The 16,817-nt window shown below is 31.1% G+C and overlaps 1 protein-coding gene across 1 annotated transcript in view; it reads left to right on the top strand.

The window, feature by feature from the left end:
- The first annotated feature begins 8,618 nt into the window (after positions 1-8,618).
- The window catches only part of LOC108779633 (xanthine dehydrogenase-like), a 23,643-nt gene continuing 15,444 nt past the window's right edge, over positions 8,619-16,817 (top strand). Inside the window, exons 1-7 of the mRNA XM_018547091.1 lie at positions 8,619-8,676; positions 9,003-9,186; positions 9,437-9,568; positions 9,815-9,974; positions 11,607-11,814; positions 13,183-13,709; positions 15,893-16,190. Of these exons, the coding sequence (XP_018402593.1) occupies positions 8,619-8,676; positions 9,003-9,186; positions 9,437-9,568; positions 9,815-9,974; positions 11,607-11,814; positions 13,183-13,709; positions 15,893-16,190 (1,567 nt within the window). The remainder of the gene's footprint in view (positions 8,677-9,002; positions 9,187-9,436; positions 9,569-9,814; positions 9,975-11,606; positions 11,815-13,182; positions 13,710-15,892; positions 16,191-16,817) is intronic.

The following is a 16,817-nucleotide window of genomic DNA, read 5'->3' as shown; positions in this document are numbered from 1 at the left end:
AATTTAAATCTATGAAAAATAAGAATTGTGAAGAATATCACGAGTTGGCGTTTCGTCCCGGCTTCCACTACTAGACTCATCAGTAAGGTAATGTAGTGGGAGCCTACCTTAGACGCCTGGAAGAGATGTTAGAAAGAAGTTCTATATAAACAAATTAGATGCTATAAAGCATCAAAAATTGTGATATTACTACGGTAGTTAATTAGATTTGCGTTTTAAAAGTTCGACGGATGTTCGGCGCGCAAGGGGGGGGAACTACTTACGTAGTATATAATATTCACACTTTAACATATCTTATATATGATCGCACTAATAACAGCGAATAGCTCTCATTTTTTAGCCTTACTATTCTTGTTATTTTTTAAAATAATTATTCTAGAAAAATAAAAATAAATGATTTGTAATAATTTACAGGACAAAAGACAAGTTTATTTTTAACTGTACGATTATTTGGCAACTCTGTGATATGTTGCCTTCAAATAAATTCTATATAGTTCATTTTCTATTAGTTAATAATTTGCAATTAGTACAATCATTGGTGGAAAACATTGATATTCTTTTTGTGTAAATTTACATATTTAATAACAAAATTAAAAAGCCAATATGAGCCGATTCAAGTTATCAGTGTGCAATTATAATTTATTCATATACATAGAACATTAAACGTAGACGTTTCGACCTTTGTTTGAGATTATCCTCTCTCTCTCTCAGTACAAAAAAATATAAATTAAGTACTTATAAAAAGCGCAACATAATAATAAAGTGGTGATAATGTCCAAAGTGATGTCACATCTTGTGTTCATTAAAATGATAAATTTTTTGAAATATAGTGAAAAAAGAACAAACAATATAGTTAAAAGAATTTATAGTTATATGTTGAAAAAATATCTATCGGAGAATTTGGAATATGTTCTAAAATCTAAATAGTTTTTTTTTATTGTCACTTATTATTAAGTGACCTAAAACCCTGAAAAAAATAAATTTTTAACTTTTAACTTTTCAATTACATTTTTATATTAACTTTTAATTTAATTAATTTCATTATACATTAACTTGTATCTTAACTAAGTTAAATTTTCAAGGTTGTTAACTTTAACTTAACTTACAATTAGTTAAAAAAAAAAGTAACTTACCCAACCCTGTATAGTTTTAATAAAATAGTATCAAAACGATGGTCGTCTGTATGTAAAATAAATTATCTTTTTGTATTAACATAATGTACACCTTATATTTCATTACTTTCTTAGATATGATGTTATTTTATTACTTTCTTAGATATAATGTCAATTTTATTTTATTAAAAAAGTTAAGTTTATATACGATTGTAGACTTTAACTTAGTAAAGATAGTACTACATGGGTTCTAGTTTACATCATGGTTTACTAAACAGCAAATATGATTAATCGGTTCTACAGTCGATTAAGTAATTGGCGTTGGTGAAACTGGCCCAAACGGTTTTTTATCAGAAGCACGCACTCTTAGCGCATTTTCTACCTTTTTTTAAAAAGGTAAAATTTTTTACTTTTTTACGTGGATAGAATTTATTAAGAACTACATAGGTTTTACTATTTAATTTAGTAGAAATTAATAGGAATAGTTACTACATGGGTTTTTAAAGATAGTAAAATTTAACTTGGCGTTACTGATGATATCATATCTTTTATACAAATGATACATGTCATTAGAATTAAGTAAGTGTAATTATGCATTATTCCGGATCTACAATAGAGTTTTTTATATATTACATTAGTAGATATATACAATTATATTTGAAAACATTATGTTAATTAATTAAGTTTGACATAGTTTCTCGTACAGATTATCAACATTAATACTGTATCACTAAATATCCATGTTTAGTGTAACACAATAATATAATTACATAATGAAATTAAAAAATATGTAATAAGAAAGAATCAATGCTTGTACTAGTCGAAATTGGATCATGAATAACTTTCTGCGTTTGCGGTAACTGCATCGACCAATCAGAAACTAGTAAAGCGTGAAAACAAATATATCCGATCATCTCCACATGTGAATGTTTAGATCACGATCAAAATTTAGATCGGTTTGTAGTGAAAAAATAGATGGATCGTGGTGATCGTGGTGATTGTATCGTGGTGTCCTTCTGTTTTGCGAGTTTTATTAATTGATGTTCACAAAAGTATTAAGGTACGATAATCAAAAAGTCAACAGTTTACGAGTTATTTAATTGACATTTTGTGTCAATATGAATCAAAATAAAGTGTAGGGAGCGAGGGGCATGTTGTAACAATTTTTTAAATATTGTTTATATTATGAAACCTATCAAGTATTTTATAACTATAATTACTTTTATCGAGAAATCAATTTAAACGAAAACAATAACAAATCTCGATTCTGATCCATTTTCTTCATACAAAATGTGCCACACCACGTGTGTAAAACTGGGAAAAGCTCAGTTTATTTCTACAATAAATCAGAACAGAAAATATTAAAAAGTACCTACACATTTTCCCCACAACATGCTTTTTATCAAAAAAACGGTTGTTACAATTTGCCCCGTGCTTGGGGCTAATTGTAACAGCAATGGGACATGTAGTAACAATAATAAATTTGTTAAGTTTTAACAGGTTGGAGTTTTATTTTTGAAAGATAAGTGCAAAAATAATTATTATTTTCATATATTTCATATATTTCATATTATTTATTCAACTACAGTCAACTCATAGACATCTTGGCTTTTCGAAGCCCTCACCGTTTTCTTTTTGTAGTTTCTCATACTAAAAAAGACATACAATAATGAATTACATTAAAGCTCACAAAACCACTCATGCAAATATAAACATCAGAGGCATATTGTAACATGTTACAACCCCAAGAAATTGTTTCAACTTGCCCCTTAGCATGAATTTCTAGGTTAATTGAGGTTAATATTAATTTAGCAGTAAAAACCAATATAGCATAATAAAGGTAGATATATTTAGGAACGTAATGCCCAAAATAGTCATAACAATTGATAACAATAAGTATCAAAAATCAAAGTTTAAATAAATTTTTTTTTATTATTACCTGGCTGAATTACAGCACGTAACTCGCTACGCTACTTGACGGAACATTGGTTGTGCTTATATAATGCGGGCAGCTATAAGGCTAAGATCGTGTTAAATATTCGACGTCGAAGAGTTCAAAATTCCGGTAAAAATTGCGTGTTACTGCTTACCCCTGTTACAACTAGCCCCTCACTCTCCTAAAATATCTCGAAAACTATTGGTTTTTTGGTATCTCTACCTTAATACTTTTATATGCAAAATAATTAGAGGAATCACGTTATCTAAAAAAAATTACATTATTCCATTTAAAAAAGTGGAGGTGACCGTCATATCTTTTTAGCGCCTCCACCTAAAAAAGAAACAAGGTGACCAATACATGTTCCCCTCCGAATCAAACAATTTCTTCCTTAGACATTTTCGCGTATCATTAACAGTAACAGAGTTATTGCCTTGTAACAGAGTTACTGGGACACCCTGTATAATAGAAACAAAACATATTATTATAAAATATATAGATTATTATAAAAAAAATTAATAAATAAAATTTGGAATATGTTCTAAAATCTAAATAGTTTTTTTTTATTGTCACTTATTATTAAGTGACCTAAAACCCTGAAAAAAATAAATTTTTAACTTTTAACTTTTCAATTACATTTTTATATTAACTTTTAATTTAATTAATTTCATTATACATTAACTTGTATCTTAACTAAGTTAAATTTTCAAGGTTGTTAACTTTAACTTAACTTACAATTAGTTAAAAAAAAAAGTAACTTACCCAACCCTGTATAGTTTTAATAAAATAGTATCAAAACGATGGTCGTCTGTATGTAAAATAAATTATCTTTTTGTATTAACATAATGTACACCTTATATTTCATTACTTTCTTAGATATGATGTTATTTTATTACTTTCTTAGATATAATGTCAATTTTATTTTATTAAAAAAGTTAAGTTTATATACGATTGTAGACTTTAACTTAGTAAAGATAGTACTACATGGGTTCTAGTTTACATCATGGTTTACTAAACAGCAAATATGATTAATCGGTTCTACAGTCGATTAAGTAATTGGCGTTGGTGAAACTGGCCCAAACGGTTTTTTATCAGAAGCACGCACTCTTAGCGCATTTTCTACCTTTTTTTAAAAAGGTAAAATTTTTTACTTTTTTACGTGGATAGAATTTATTAAGAACTACATAGGTTTTACTATTTAATTTAGTAGAAATTAATAGGAATAGTTACTACATGGGTTTTTAAAGATAGTAAAATTTAACTTGGCGTTACTGATGATATCATATCTTTTATACAAATGATACATGTCATTAGAATTAAGTAAGTGTAATTATGCATTATTCCGGATCTACAATAGAGTTTTTTATATATTACATTAGTAGATATATACAATTATATTTGAAAACATTATGTTAATTAATTAAGTTTGACATAGTTTCTCGTACAGATTATCAACATTAATACTGTATCACTAAATATCCATGTTTAGTGTAACACAATAATATAATTACATAATGAAATTAAAAAATATGTAATAATAAAGAATCAATGCTTGTACTAGTCGAAATTGGATCATGAATAACTTTCTGCGTTTGCGGTAACTGCATCGACCAATCAGAAACTAGTAAAGCGTGAAAACAAATATATCCGATCATCTCCACATGTGAATGTTTAGATCACGATCAAAATTTAGATCGGTTTGTAGTGAAAAAATGGATGGATCGTGGTGATCGTGGTGATTGTATCGTGGTGTCCTTCTGTTTTGCGAGTTTTATTAATTGGTCGGATCCACCATCGTCTTTGTTTCTTTTTCACTAATTGGTATAAACTTAATGCTGCTATACTTAAGGTAAAAAACGAAAACAATAACAAATCTCGATTCTGATCCATTTTCTTCATACAAAATGTGCCACACCACGTGTGTAAAACTGGGAAAAGCTCAGTATCTCGTTTGGATTAGCTAACCTATTATGATTGCGTTTGCGTGAAACGTGCTATCGATGTAGATATACGTGATTTACGACGTACGAATGCGTGGTACGTTGCGTTTGCGTTTGCGAACTGCGTTCTGCGTGTTGCGACTTATTAAGACGGGTCTTAATTAATTCCTTATCTCGAATTGCGCGTCAAATTAGTTTTCCGAACTTATTGTAAAAACGCAACTGTACCACTATAGTAATATTACAAATAAAATTTATTAACAATTTAACAACTTCATGCTTAATTTGCATCATTTTAAGAAGATTTAAAAAAAAATATTGAAAATCTGTTAAATTTAATATAAAAAATATTATCTCGACCGGGAGTCGCGGGGAGTCACTGATGTTCGTTGATAAACCGCGCATATTATAAACCTATGTAATCAAAAATTATACATCGGTATAAAGACATAAATAGAGTCACAATGTTAGTTATCCTTTAACAATACTTTATTTAATCTAATTCGTGATCCACACGATTAAAAGAGCGATTCCGGACGTTTCGGCAATAATTTTTTGCCATCTTCAGCGGTAGATGTTATAAATTCATATTTCGATTGTTTTTTTAAGTTGTCTAAGTATAAGCACAACCCTCGGTCAATGAAGTTTCTCAGCTTATTGGTAACGATACTGTTGTCTAAATGTTATAATATTAAAAATGTTGTAATTTACTTATTTAATTTATATGTATATTTGATCAATTATTATGCTTACTCTTAGATTAACGAAACAAATATTTGCATATACAAAATATATACATATAATATCCAACATAATTGTTCTTATTATTATTTTACACAAAATATATCACTTTAATTACTATACTTCAAATATACTTCTAGTATACTTCTAACCAATTTAATCAGCTAATATAACACGCTGCTCTTAAAACAGAAATGAGAACCATTTACGTTTTTAAACTGACGTTGAAAATTCTATATTTTAGTAACCATTTCAATTGCTGTATGCCTGGAATAAATTCATAAATCTTATGTATATAATAATATATGGATGAAGAATACAATATAAGAAGGTGATATATTTTACATATATTATAAGAAGTAAACATGTATTCAGAAATAAATTCGAGGTAGATCGGATCCATATAGACATCCATATTTGACATTGTATACTAACTATACGACCGTTTTTATATATTATTTTGAGCAGAACTTTTGTACATTCAAAAAATATTTACATACGACAGTCAGTAATGAAACTTGTGAAAGTAAGAATGTATAATATTAGGCTGGCTGAAATTGTAACAAAAATTAATAAAACTCGTATCGAAGAAACGTCAAAAAATGAATGTTTATTGAAATTTTTCCGTCAATAATATATAACGACTCCTTTTATCTCCTTATGTGGAGCATAGGACGTCTATAGACCTCTTTTGTCCGAGGCCTATATTCGTTTCTCGAATCAGATTGTTTTTCGGATTTGTGGATGATTGGTCCACAGAATCCTACCTCAGTCAGATATTAGAGACAAATATCTACTGATATGTATACTACTGATGTATAGGACCTGCAGTTTAACGCCGAACGGCGCTGATGATCATAGATCTTTTGATCACCAGATGGAGCCATTTTTCGGCTCATTAAACGCGAAAAATCATCGCGTTTGGGCGCACGTGAGATTGAACTCGGGTCTACAAATCGCGAGTCAATCGCACAGAGCGGTGAACCACTCGACGCCACAAACTGTCAATAATATATGCAAAATTTTAATTATTTTACAAATCAATATACGTATACTTATGTAAGAAAATATATTTTCATACTGTAAGTACATTTCTAAATACATATAGGGGAGCGAGGGGCTAGTTGTAACAGGGGTAAGTAGTAACACGCAATTTTTACCGGGATTTTGAACTCTTCGACGTCGAATATTTAACACGATCTTAGCCTTATAACTGCCCGCATTACGTAAGCACAACCAATGTTCCGCCAGGTAGCGTAGCAAGTAATTACGTGCACGTGCTGTAATTAAGCCAGGTAATGAAAAAAAAAATTTATTTAAACTTTGATTTTTGATACCTATTGTTATCAATTGTTATAACTATTTTGGGCGTTATACGTTCCTAAATATATCTACCTTTATCATGCTATATTGGTTTTTACTGCTAATGACATAAATTAATATTAACCTCAATTAACCTAGAAATTCATGCTAAGGGGCAAGTTGAAACAATTTCTTGGGGTTATTTGTAACATGTTACAACATGCCAAAACGGTGAGGGCTTCGAAAAGCCAAGATGTCTATAAGTTGGCTGCAGTTGAATAAATAATACGAAATATATGAAATATATGAAAATAATAATTATTTTTGCACTTATCTTTAAAAATAAAAACTCAATCCTGTTAAAACTTCACAAATTTATTATTATTACTACATGTCTCATTGCTGTTACAATTAGCCCCAAACACGGGGCAAATTATAACCGTTTTTTTTTTTTATAAAACGCATGTGTGGGGAAAATGTGTAGGTACTCTTTAATATTTTCTGTTCTGATTTATTGTATAATGATTGATTTCTGGATAAAAGTAATTATAATTATAAAATACTTGATAGGTTTCGTAATATATACAATATTTTGAAAATTGTTACAACATGCCCCTCGCTCCCCTACTATGGATTTGAAACCACATTTTAAAAATATTAATCTAGGTCCACAATCTTAACTGCTTCAAGATGTCGTAAGCTGTAGGATGTAAGTGACAATATATTGATTAGAAAACATACAAATAAGTTTTGTTTAATTCGTTTAAATCTAATAGTTAATGCCTAAATACTGCGCAAAAGCAATTTAAAAACAGAAATTAATGTCATCTAACCACTTTTTTCTTACGGCTTACAACCTGTTGAAACAATGTTGTGAACCGAGGCTTACACGAAGACCTTACTCAACAAAGGTATTTTTTTTTTTGTACATTCTAGCACCACTACATAATTATTAACAGCCAATAAAAAATTGTAATATATAACAATTACTATTCTGCTGAATTTTAGGTAAAAGTCCTATAGTGTTTTACAGATAGTTTCTATTAATTTGCCATATCTTTAGACGAGGGAAAGTTAGTCGTAATTTGATACGTATAACGAGAGAAAATGGAAACGGCAAAAGTGTAAGTTTTTCAAAAAATGTATTGAACGTTAAAACTATATAATATAGGTATGATAAATGGTTAAAATAAGTTTCTGTTATTAATAAAAACAATTAAATTTAAAATTATGAACGCGTCTACATTGAATATGACTGATTGAGATTTCGGTAATCGAAAGGTACGTTATAATAATTTTTGTTTGTTGTTTAACAATTCATTACCATGACTATGCTCGACTTGTTTTCCAATTTTTAACATTTTCATTTTTTTTTAATATTTGGGCCTTCTTACGTTATTAAATAAATTTGATACTAATATTTAAAAGATTTAATATTTATTATTTTAACACTGATATTTTAAAATGTTCTTTGTCTATTTATATTTTTCCGGTTCAATGTAAAATCATTTAGAACGTAATTCCCACAAAATACCAGCTGTACTCTTTTCATTAATGATAACGTTAAAATGTCTCCTAACCTGATATATGTTTAGTTCCAGCAACAACATTGTTCAGTTTACAATTAACGGAAAACTATATACGGGTATGTATTCTTTCGATAAAATGTGTGAGTAAGAAAGTGTGAGAATTTGGGTTATGTTATTAAAATGCTAAGTAACATAAAATAGAACTCAAAGAAATCCTAGGAATATAAATACATTATAAATATCTAATCAGAAGCTGTAACTTTTATTTATCATTTAGTGATAAAATCCATCTTATTAGGTCCAAAAATTTGTCATATAAAAAGAATTATACAGAAAGTATAAAACTAAATATCTAATTATATCAGATTCATAAATAGAAGATAATATGTACGTTAAACAAAATTATACTTTAATTATATAATTACAAAAAAACTGTTTCCAGTATCCGATGATAGTATTCCCATTAGAACGTCCCTCCTTCTCTACATTCGCGAATATGCTGGTCTTCGTGGCACAAAAGCGATGTGTTACGAAGGTGGTTGCGGTGCTTGTATCGTAAGTGTAAGGTCCAAAGGCAAAATAATAGCTGTAAATTCCTGTCTTGTACCGGTACTTATCTGCGACGGGTATGTATATGTATATATAGAAAGAAAAAATATTAAAACTTAAAATTTCTGATAATTATTTATTTGTGTGTTTTGTGCGCAACTGCGGAAATATCTTCTTAAATACATGAGCAAATAGTCGTCGAAATATTAAAATCTTTATCTCTTTTACATTTTTATTTATTTTGTTTCTTATTCCAATTTTTTTATTTCTGAATATACTAAGTATATGTTAATATTAATTAAAATTTCGTACCATATAATGTCGCAGATGGTATATTGAAACCACTGAAGGTATAGGAAACAATCGAGACGGTTATCACACGGTTCAATCTGCGCTGGCTAGAAAAAATGGTTCGCAATGTGGATACTGCTCTCCTGGCATGGTGATGAATATGTATAGGTACGAAATATCAAAATGGTCAATTACTTTGTAATTTTTAAAAAATATTATGTTTCGGTTATATTATTAATAATTTTACCTCTTAATCTTAATTGTCTAAACAAATAAATAGTAACTTAAAACCACGATTAAACTTGTACAATACTGCTATGTATAATTCAAGTAAAAATAATATTAAATTAAGTATATGTGTGTAATTGAACGATTGTGAAGTAAAAACTTTGTATCGTTATATATATTTCGCAGTCTCGGGAGGGGTACTTTGAATTTCTCTATGAAGCAAGTTGAAAATTCAATTGGTAGTAATCTTTGTCGTTGTACTGGATATCGAGCAATTTTGGATGCATTCAAGGGATTTGCTACCGATGCACCTCTATCATTGATGAAGGACATTTACGACATTGAGGTGCTGGTGAAAAATTTATTTTCCATTTAAAAAATTTTATCATTATTTTGTAATTCCTTTTTTTGTTTAATTTTATTCTCAGAAAAATAATTTAAATTTATTATTACAGAAGTTAAAATTAATAAATCATTATTATAATAACTACTCACTAGTAGGGGAGAACGGGGTGGTGACGATCACTTAACAAGATTTATTAATATGATATTTTCAGTTAAAATTTATTTTTTTCTCAAATTTGTTGCGGAAGCAACAATGTATGTTTTTTTGTGTATATTTTTAATATAACTGAATATTACTCACCTTACTTGTTCACTCAAATAATCAACAATTGTTTCAATTATAAATTTGGTATGTTAGGCAAGTTATGAAGCATACGTGAATTATCTAACTTTTTTCGCGGCGCACATTTACGCACGCCTGTGCGCTGCAATCCACGCTCCATGATTTTCATGACTCCAATCGTCTACGTAATAAAAAAAAATTGTAGAAAATAACAAAATGTAGATAATCATATTTTGAACATGGCCGAAGACACTACTGCGTCGCCTAATTCAACTTTTTTTTTTATGAAAGGTTTATAGTACGGGAGGCCAAGCGGGGATTTTGGGATTTACTCGAGCGCGTCAGAATAACATAAAGGGGGGAATAACATATAATGCAAAAGCTTGCACCCTAATAAGTACCCCCACCAAATATTAAACCTCTATATAGAGCCGGGGGTCCAGGGGATTAGTAAATAAAAAAAATCGATCGTTCGAAAACTCGAGCGCGTCAGATTAAGGTATGGTGTGTTAATTACATATAGAAAAGTGTACATTTCAAAAATCTGACGCGCTCGAGATGCGCTCTAGAAATTTTTTTTTTTTCCCCTTTTTTGACCCCTTCCTACAGCTAACCCCACCACGTAAACCGTCAGATTAATATTTATCCGTTATCAGAAATACATGGGTCGCTTACACTATTAATATTTGACACGCTTCGAGTATTGCATTGTCACTGTTTTTTTTTTGAAAGCCTGTACACGCTCCCCCACCACTGAAACGGCATACATCATATAACCTTTTTTTCTTTTTAGCATCTAATCTTCACAATACGACGCTCGAGTAAATCCACATTTAGCCTCTCGGCCTCCCCTACTATTAAGGAATCTAATTATATATAGTAATCATAAAGGACAGTCATGCATTTAAGCCCGATCTACAATTGCGTAAACGTAGTTGCAAGCGGTTGTAGTTATAAGAATTGATCAATGACAGTCGAATATTCTCCTCGTATTCAACTGTAATTAATCAATTCTTACAACTACAACTACGTTTACACAATTGTAGATCGGGCTTTAGTGTGCTAAAAACGTCATTATAATGTCATTACTTCTTACATGAATTGTTACTGAAAATTTTTATCAAACGTCTTTTTTGTAGTTATTCATATATATCTAATAATATATTATTTTAGATAAACTTTATATTACGTAAAACATTATATAAAAAAAATATATACTATTCTTTAAAATCCTTATAATATTAAGGTAATCGGTCCGATCCGCTGAGCGTTTTGATTCCGTTCTCCCCTACTCTACTCACATTGCTTTCATTCTACTGTAAATGTAAATGTAAAAAAATTTATTCGCAGGACTCATATCAGATCAAATCTTGCCGGAAATTCGGAATGCCATGCACACAAAGTTGCTACGATAAACCTTCCGATGATAATACAATGTTGAGCATAAAATTAGGAGACGCATACTTCTACAAAGTTTCCACGGTCGAGACTCTATTTGAGTTATTAAAAAATAATCCACAGGCAACGTATATATTAAATGGAGGAAATACTGCGCATGGTAAATTTTAATTTTTTTAGATGATGTGGACACTAACAAATATCCACATATATACTTACATTATAATATATTGTAGTAAACAAGATATGCCGCTAACACATGTTTCAGTAATGAATAGTTTTTTATCTGCGATGCATTAATGGTGCAATATTATCTTCTCATAAAAATAATATTGTATTAAAAAGTGGCAAATTCACTGATATAGTAGAAATAATTATATTTTATCTCACAAAATCTTTGAATTAAAGAATCTGTATATGGGGGAATATCATTCCATGCCAAGTGGGTCACCCAATTTTTGGGCTTTCTCGTTGCTCTTTTCGCTTGTCATTAGTAGGCATGAGAGGCAAGTTTGAAAATGAAATGTAGACGTTTTCTTATAGAAAATTGAACGCTCTTTCACGTAAGAATACTCTTTTTTCGATCAGATCGGTTTACGACGATGTTTATCAGTTTTGAAGTCTTCAAAATGGCGGCGCGCTTAAAAGGCCAGTCTCAATTTTCTTTTAATATAGCTCAAAATGTAGCCCTAGGTCTCTACTTTGTTACTCTAAAAGGACTTAATGGGACACGCATTCGTTTGGGAGTAAGAGCTAGGAAAGTGAGGCAATGTCGCTCCGTCACTCTACCGCGGTACTCACTTTCCTCACTTTCCTAACTCTTACTTCCAAACGAATGCGTGTCCCTTTAAGTCCTTTTAGAGTAACAAAGTAGAGACCTGGGGCTACATTTTGAGCTATATTAAAAGAAAATTGAGACTGGCCTTTTAGGCGCGCCGCCATTTTGAAAACTTCAAAACTGACAAACATCGTTGTAAACCGGTCTTATCGAAAAAAGAGTATTCTTACGTGAAAGAGTGTTCAATTTTCTATAAGGAAATGTCTACATTTCATTTTCAAACTTGCCTCTCATGCCCACTAATGACGAGCGAAAAGAGCGCTGCGACGAGAAAGCCCAAAAATTGACGGCTCTACAGTTCGGCAACTAGTTAGCCTAGAGGTATATTATTTGGCATAGAGTCTTTATTCATCAAACTGTTCAAGTTCAAGCAATATGAACGAAGTCCATGAAACTTCGCAAAATGGGTGGCCCACTTGGCATGGAATGCCCCATATATATTTTATTTTCGCTACTTACATTTCAATAATTAAGTGTGATGTATTCAAATACCGTTTTGTTAATAATTCTGCATTATATAATGACCTATTATGACAATAAAATTTAGCAAGATCTTACAAACACAAAAGTAATCTATTATTCTAATAATTCTATACTGTCAAATTCGACATTTATGTTAATTCAACGTTAAACTAAATTTAAAAAATAAGACGTATGTATATGATTTTGATGAATAATTAAATTTTGCAGGTGTTTATCGTTCGAACAAGAAAGATATGTACATTGATATAAACAACATTCCAGACATGAGTAACATTACAAAAACTGATTCGACTTTGGTACTAGGAGGAAATGTAACCCTTACCATAGCACTACAGACATTCCAAAAATATTCAACAGAAAGTGGATTTAAATATTTAAGTCAATTGGCCGATCATATAGAGATGATCGCAAATGTTCCCGTACGAAATATTGGCACCATAGCAGGGAATTTAATGTTAAAATACGAGCACAAAGAGTTCCCATCCGATTTGTTTTTGATATTACAGACAGTCGGTGCTCACGTACACATCCTGGAAACTCCCTCTCAGAAACAAAGTTTATATCTATGGGAATTTCTGGAGCTCGATATGCACCATAAAATCATTTATAGCGTTGTGTTACCAAAGCTTACTGACCAATACATATACAGATCCTATAAGATCATGCCTAGAGCCCAAAATGCTCGCGCTCACGTCAACGCTGGCTTTCTCTTCAAACTCGATACCAACGGAAAAGTAACAAAACCTTTACAAATTATTCATATTACGTTATCATTAACTACTCACTCACATTTTAATTTAGGAGACGCATACTTCTACAAAGTTTCCACGGTCGAGACTCTATTTGAGTTATTAAAAAATAATCCACAGGCAACGTATATATTAAATGGAGGAAATACTGCGCATGGTAAATTTTAATTTTTTTAGATGATGTGGACACTAACAAATATCCACATATATACTTACATTATAATATATTGTAGTAAACAAGATATGCCGCTAACACATGTTTCAGTAATGAATAGTTTTTTATCTGCGATGCATTAATGGTGCAATATTATCTTCTCATAAAAATAATATTGTATTAAAAAGTGGCAAATTCACTGATATAGTAGAAATAATTATATTTTATCTCACAAAATCTTTGAATTAAACTAATTAAAGAATCTGTATATGGGGGAATATCATTCCATGCCAAGTGGGTCACCCAATTTTTGGGCTTTCTCGTTGCTCTTTTCGCTTGTCATTAGTAGGCATGAGAGGCAAGTTTGAAAATGAAATGTAGACGTTTTCTTATAGAAAATTGAACGCTCTTTCACGTAAGAATACTCTTTTTTCGATCAGATCGGTTTACGACGATGTTTATCAGTTTTGAAGTCTTCAAAATGGCGGCGCGCTTAAAAGGCCAGTCTCAATTTTCTTTTAATATAGCTCAAAATGTAGCCCTAGGTCTCTACTTTGTTACTCTAAAAGGACTTAATGGGACACGCATTCGTTTGGGAGTAAGAGCTAGGAAAGTGAGGCAATGTCGCTCCGTCACTCTACCGCGGTACTCACTTTCCTCACTTTCCTAACTCTTACTTCCAAACGAATGCGTGTCCCTTTAAGTCCTTTTAGAGTAACAAAGTAGAGACCTGGGGCTACATTTTGAGCTATATTAAAAGAAAATTGAGACTGGCCTTTTAGGCGCGCCGCCATTTTGAAAACTTCAAAACTGACAAACATCGTTGTAAACCGGTCTTATCGAAAAAAGAGTATTCTTACGTGAAAGAGTGTTCAATTTTCTATAAGGAAATGTCTACATTTCATTTTCAAACTTGCCTCTCATGCCCACTAATGACGAGCGAAAAGAGCGCTGCGACGAGAAAGCCCAAAAATTGACGGCTCTACAGTTCGGCAACTAGTTAGCCTAGAGGTATATTATTTGGCATAGAGTCTTTATTCATCAAACTGTTCAAGTTCAAGCAATATGAACGAAGTCCATGAAACTTCGCAAAATGGGTGGCCCACTTGGCATGGAATGCCCCATATATATTTTATTTTCGCTACTTACATTTCAATAATTAAGTGTGATGTATTCAAATACCGTTTTGTTAATAATTCTGCATTATATAATGACCTATTATGACAATAAAATTTAGCAAGATCTTACAAACACAAAAGTAATCTATTATTCTAATAATTCTATACTGTCAAATTCGACATTTATGTTAATTCAACGTTAAACTAAATTTAAAAAATAAGACGTATGTATATGATTTTGATGAATAATTAAATTTTGCAGGTGTTTATCGTTCGAACAAGAAAGATATGTACATTGATATAAACAACATTCCAGACATGAGTAACATTACAAAAACTGATTCGACTTTGGTACTAGGAGGAAATGTAACCCTTACCATAGCACTACAGACATTCCAAAAATATTCAACAGAAAGTGGATTTAAATATTTAAGTCAATTGGCCGATCATATAGAGATGATCGCAAATGTTCCCGTACGAAATATTGGCACCATAGCAGGGAATTTAATGTTAAAATACGAGCACAAAGAGTTCCCATCCGATTTGTTTTTGATATTACAGACAGTCGGTGCTCACGTACACATCCTGGAAACTCCCTCTCAGAAACAAAGTTTATATCTATGGGAATTTCTGGAGCTCGATATGCACCATAAAATCATTTATAGCGTTGTGTTACCAAAGCTTACTGACCAATACATATACAGATCCTATAAGATCATGCCTAGAGCCCAAAATGCTCGCGCTCACGTCAACGCTGGCTTTCTCTTCAAACTCGATACCAACGGAAAAGTAACAAAACCTTTACAAATTATTCATATTACGTTATCATTAACTACTCACTCACATTTTAATTCTTCAAGTATTATTTGTTTATATTTATAATATTTTTTAAAAAGGTGTTGGAGCAGCCTAACATTATTTTCGGTGGCATCAATAAAAATTTTACGCATGCAAGTGTCACAGAAAAATTTTTGACGTCTAAAATTATTTTTTCATCTTCCCTGCTGAAGCAAGCTTTGGATTACTTATATGCCGATGTACAACCTGATCATGTTCTACCAGATTACTCACCGGAATTTCGCAGGACTCTCGCCGTAGGATTATTTTACAAGTGTGTAGTAAGCATCAAACCGGAAGCAGTATATCCTTTTTATTACAGTGGAGGCACTTTATTACAACGTAGTCTTTCTTCAGGTATATACATATAAAATATCCTGATTGCTTTTAAAGGTATATGTTCATTATAAAAACTTACATAAATTCCTGCACGTAATATACTTATAAGGCGATAAAAGACATTGCGCCACAGAAAATAAGGAACACTTTCAAACACTCCAAAAATTAAGCAATATTCAGAATATATGATCACGCAAGTAATCATTTTTGGTTCAATGTGTGTTCAATAATTCGGAAGAAAATCGTACAACATTCACTAAAAAAGCAAATTGAAAGTAAGGATACATTCTTTCGATTGTTGTAAACTGTAGACGTTTTCTTATAGAAAATTGAACGCTCTTTCACGTAAGAATACTCTTTTTTCGATCAGATCGGTTTACGACGATGTTTATCAGTTTTGAAGTCTTCAAAATGGCGGCGCGCTTAAAAGGCCAGTCTCAATTTTCTTTTAATATAGCTCAAAATGTAGCCCTAGGTCTCTACTTTGTTACTCTAAAAGGACTTAATGGGACACGCATTCGTTTGGGAGTAAGAGCTAGGAAAGTGAGGCAATGTCGCTCCGTCACTCTACCGCGGTACTCACTTTCCTCACTTTCCTAACTCTTACTTCCAAACGAATGCGTGTCCCTTTAAGTCCTTTTAGAG

Source organism: Cyphomyrmex costatus, unplaced genomic scaffold (assembly GCF_001594065.2).
Source record: "Cyphomyrmex costatus isolate MS0001 unplaced genomic scaffold, Ccosl1.0 scaffold606, whole genome shotgun sequence".
Lineage (NCBI taxonomy): Eukaryota > Metazoa > Arthropoda > Insecta > Hymenoptera > Formicidae > Cyphomyrmex > Cyphomyrmex costatus.
This window is presented reverse-complemented; position numbering and strand designations above follow the sequence as displayed.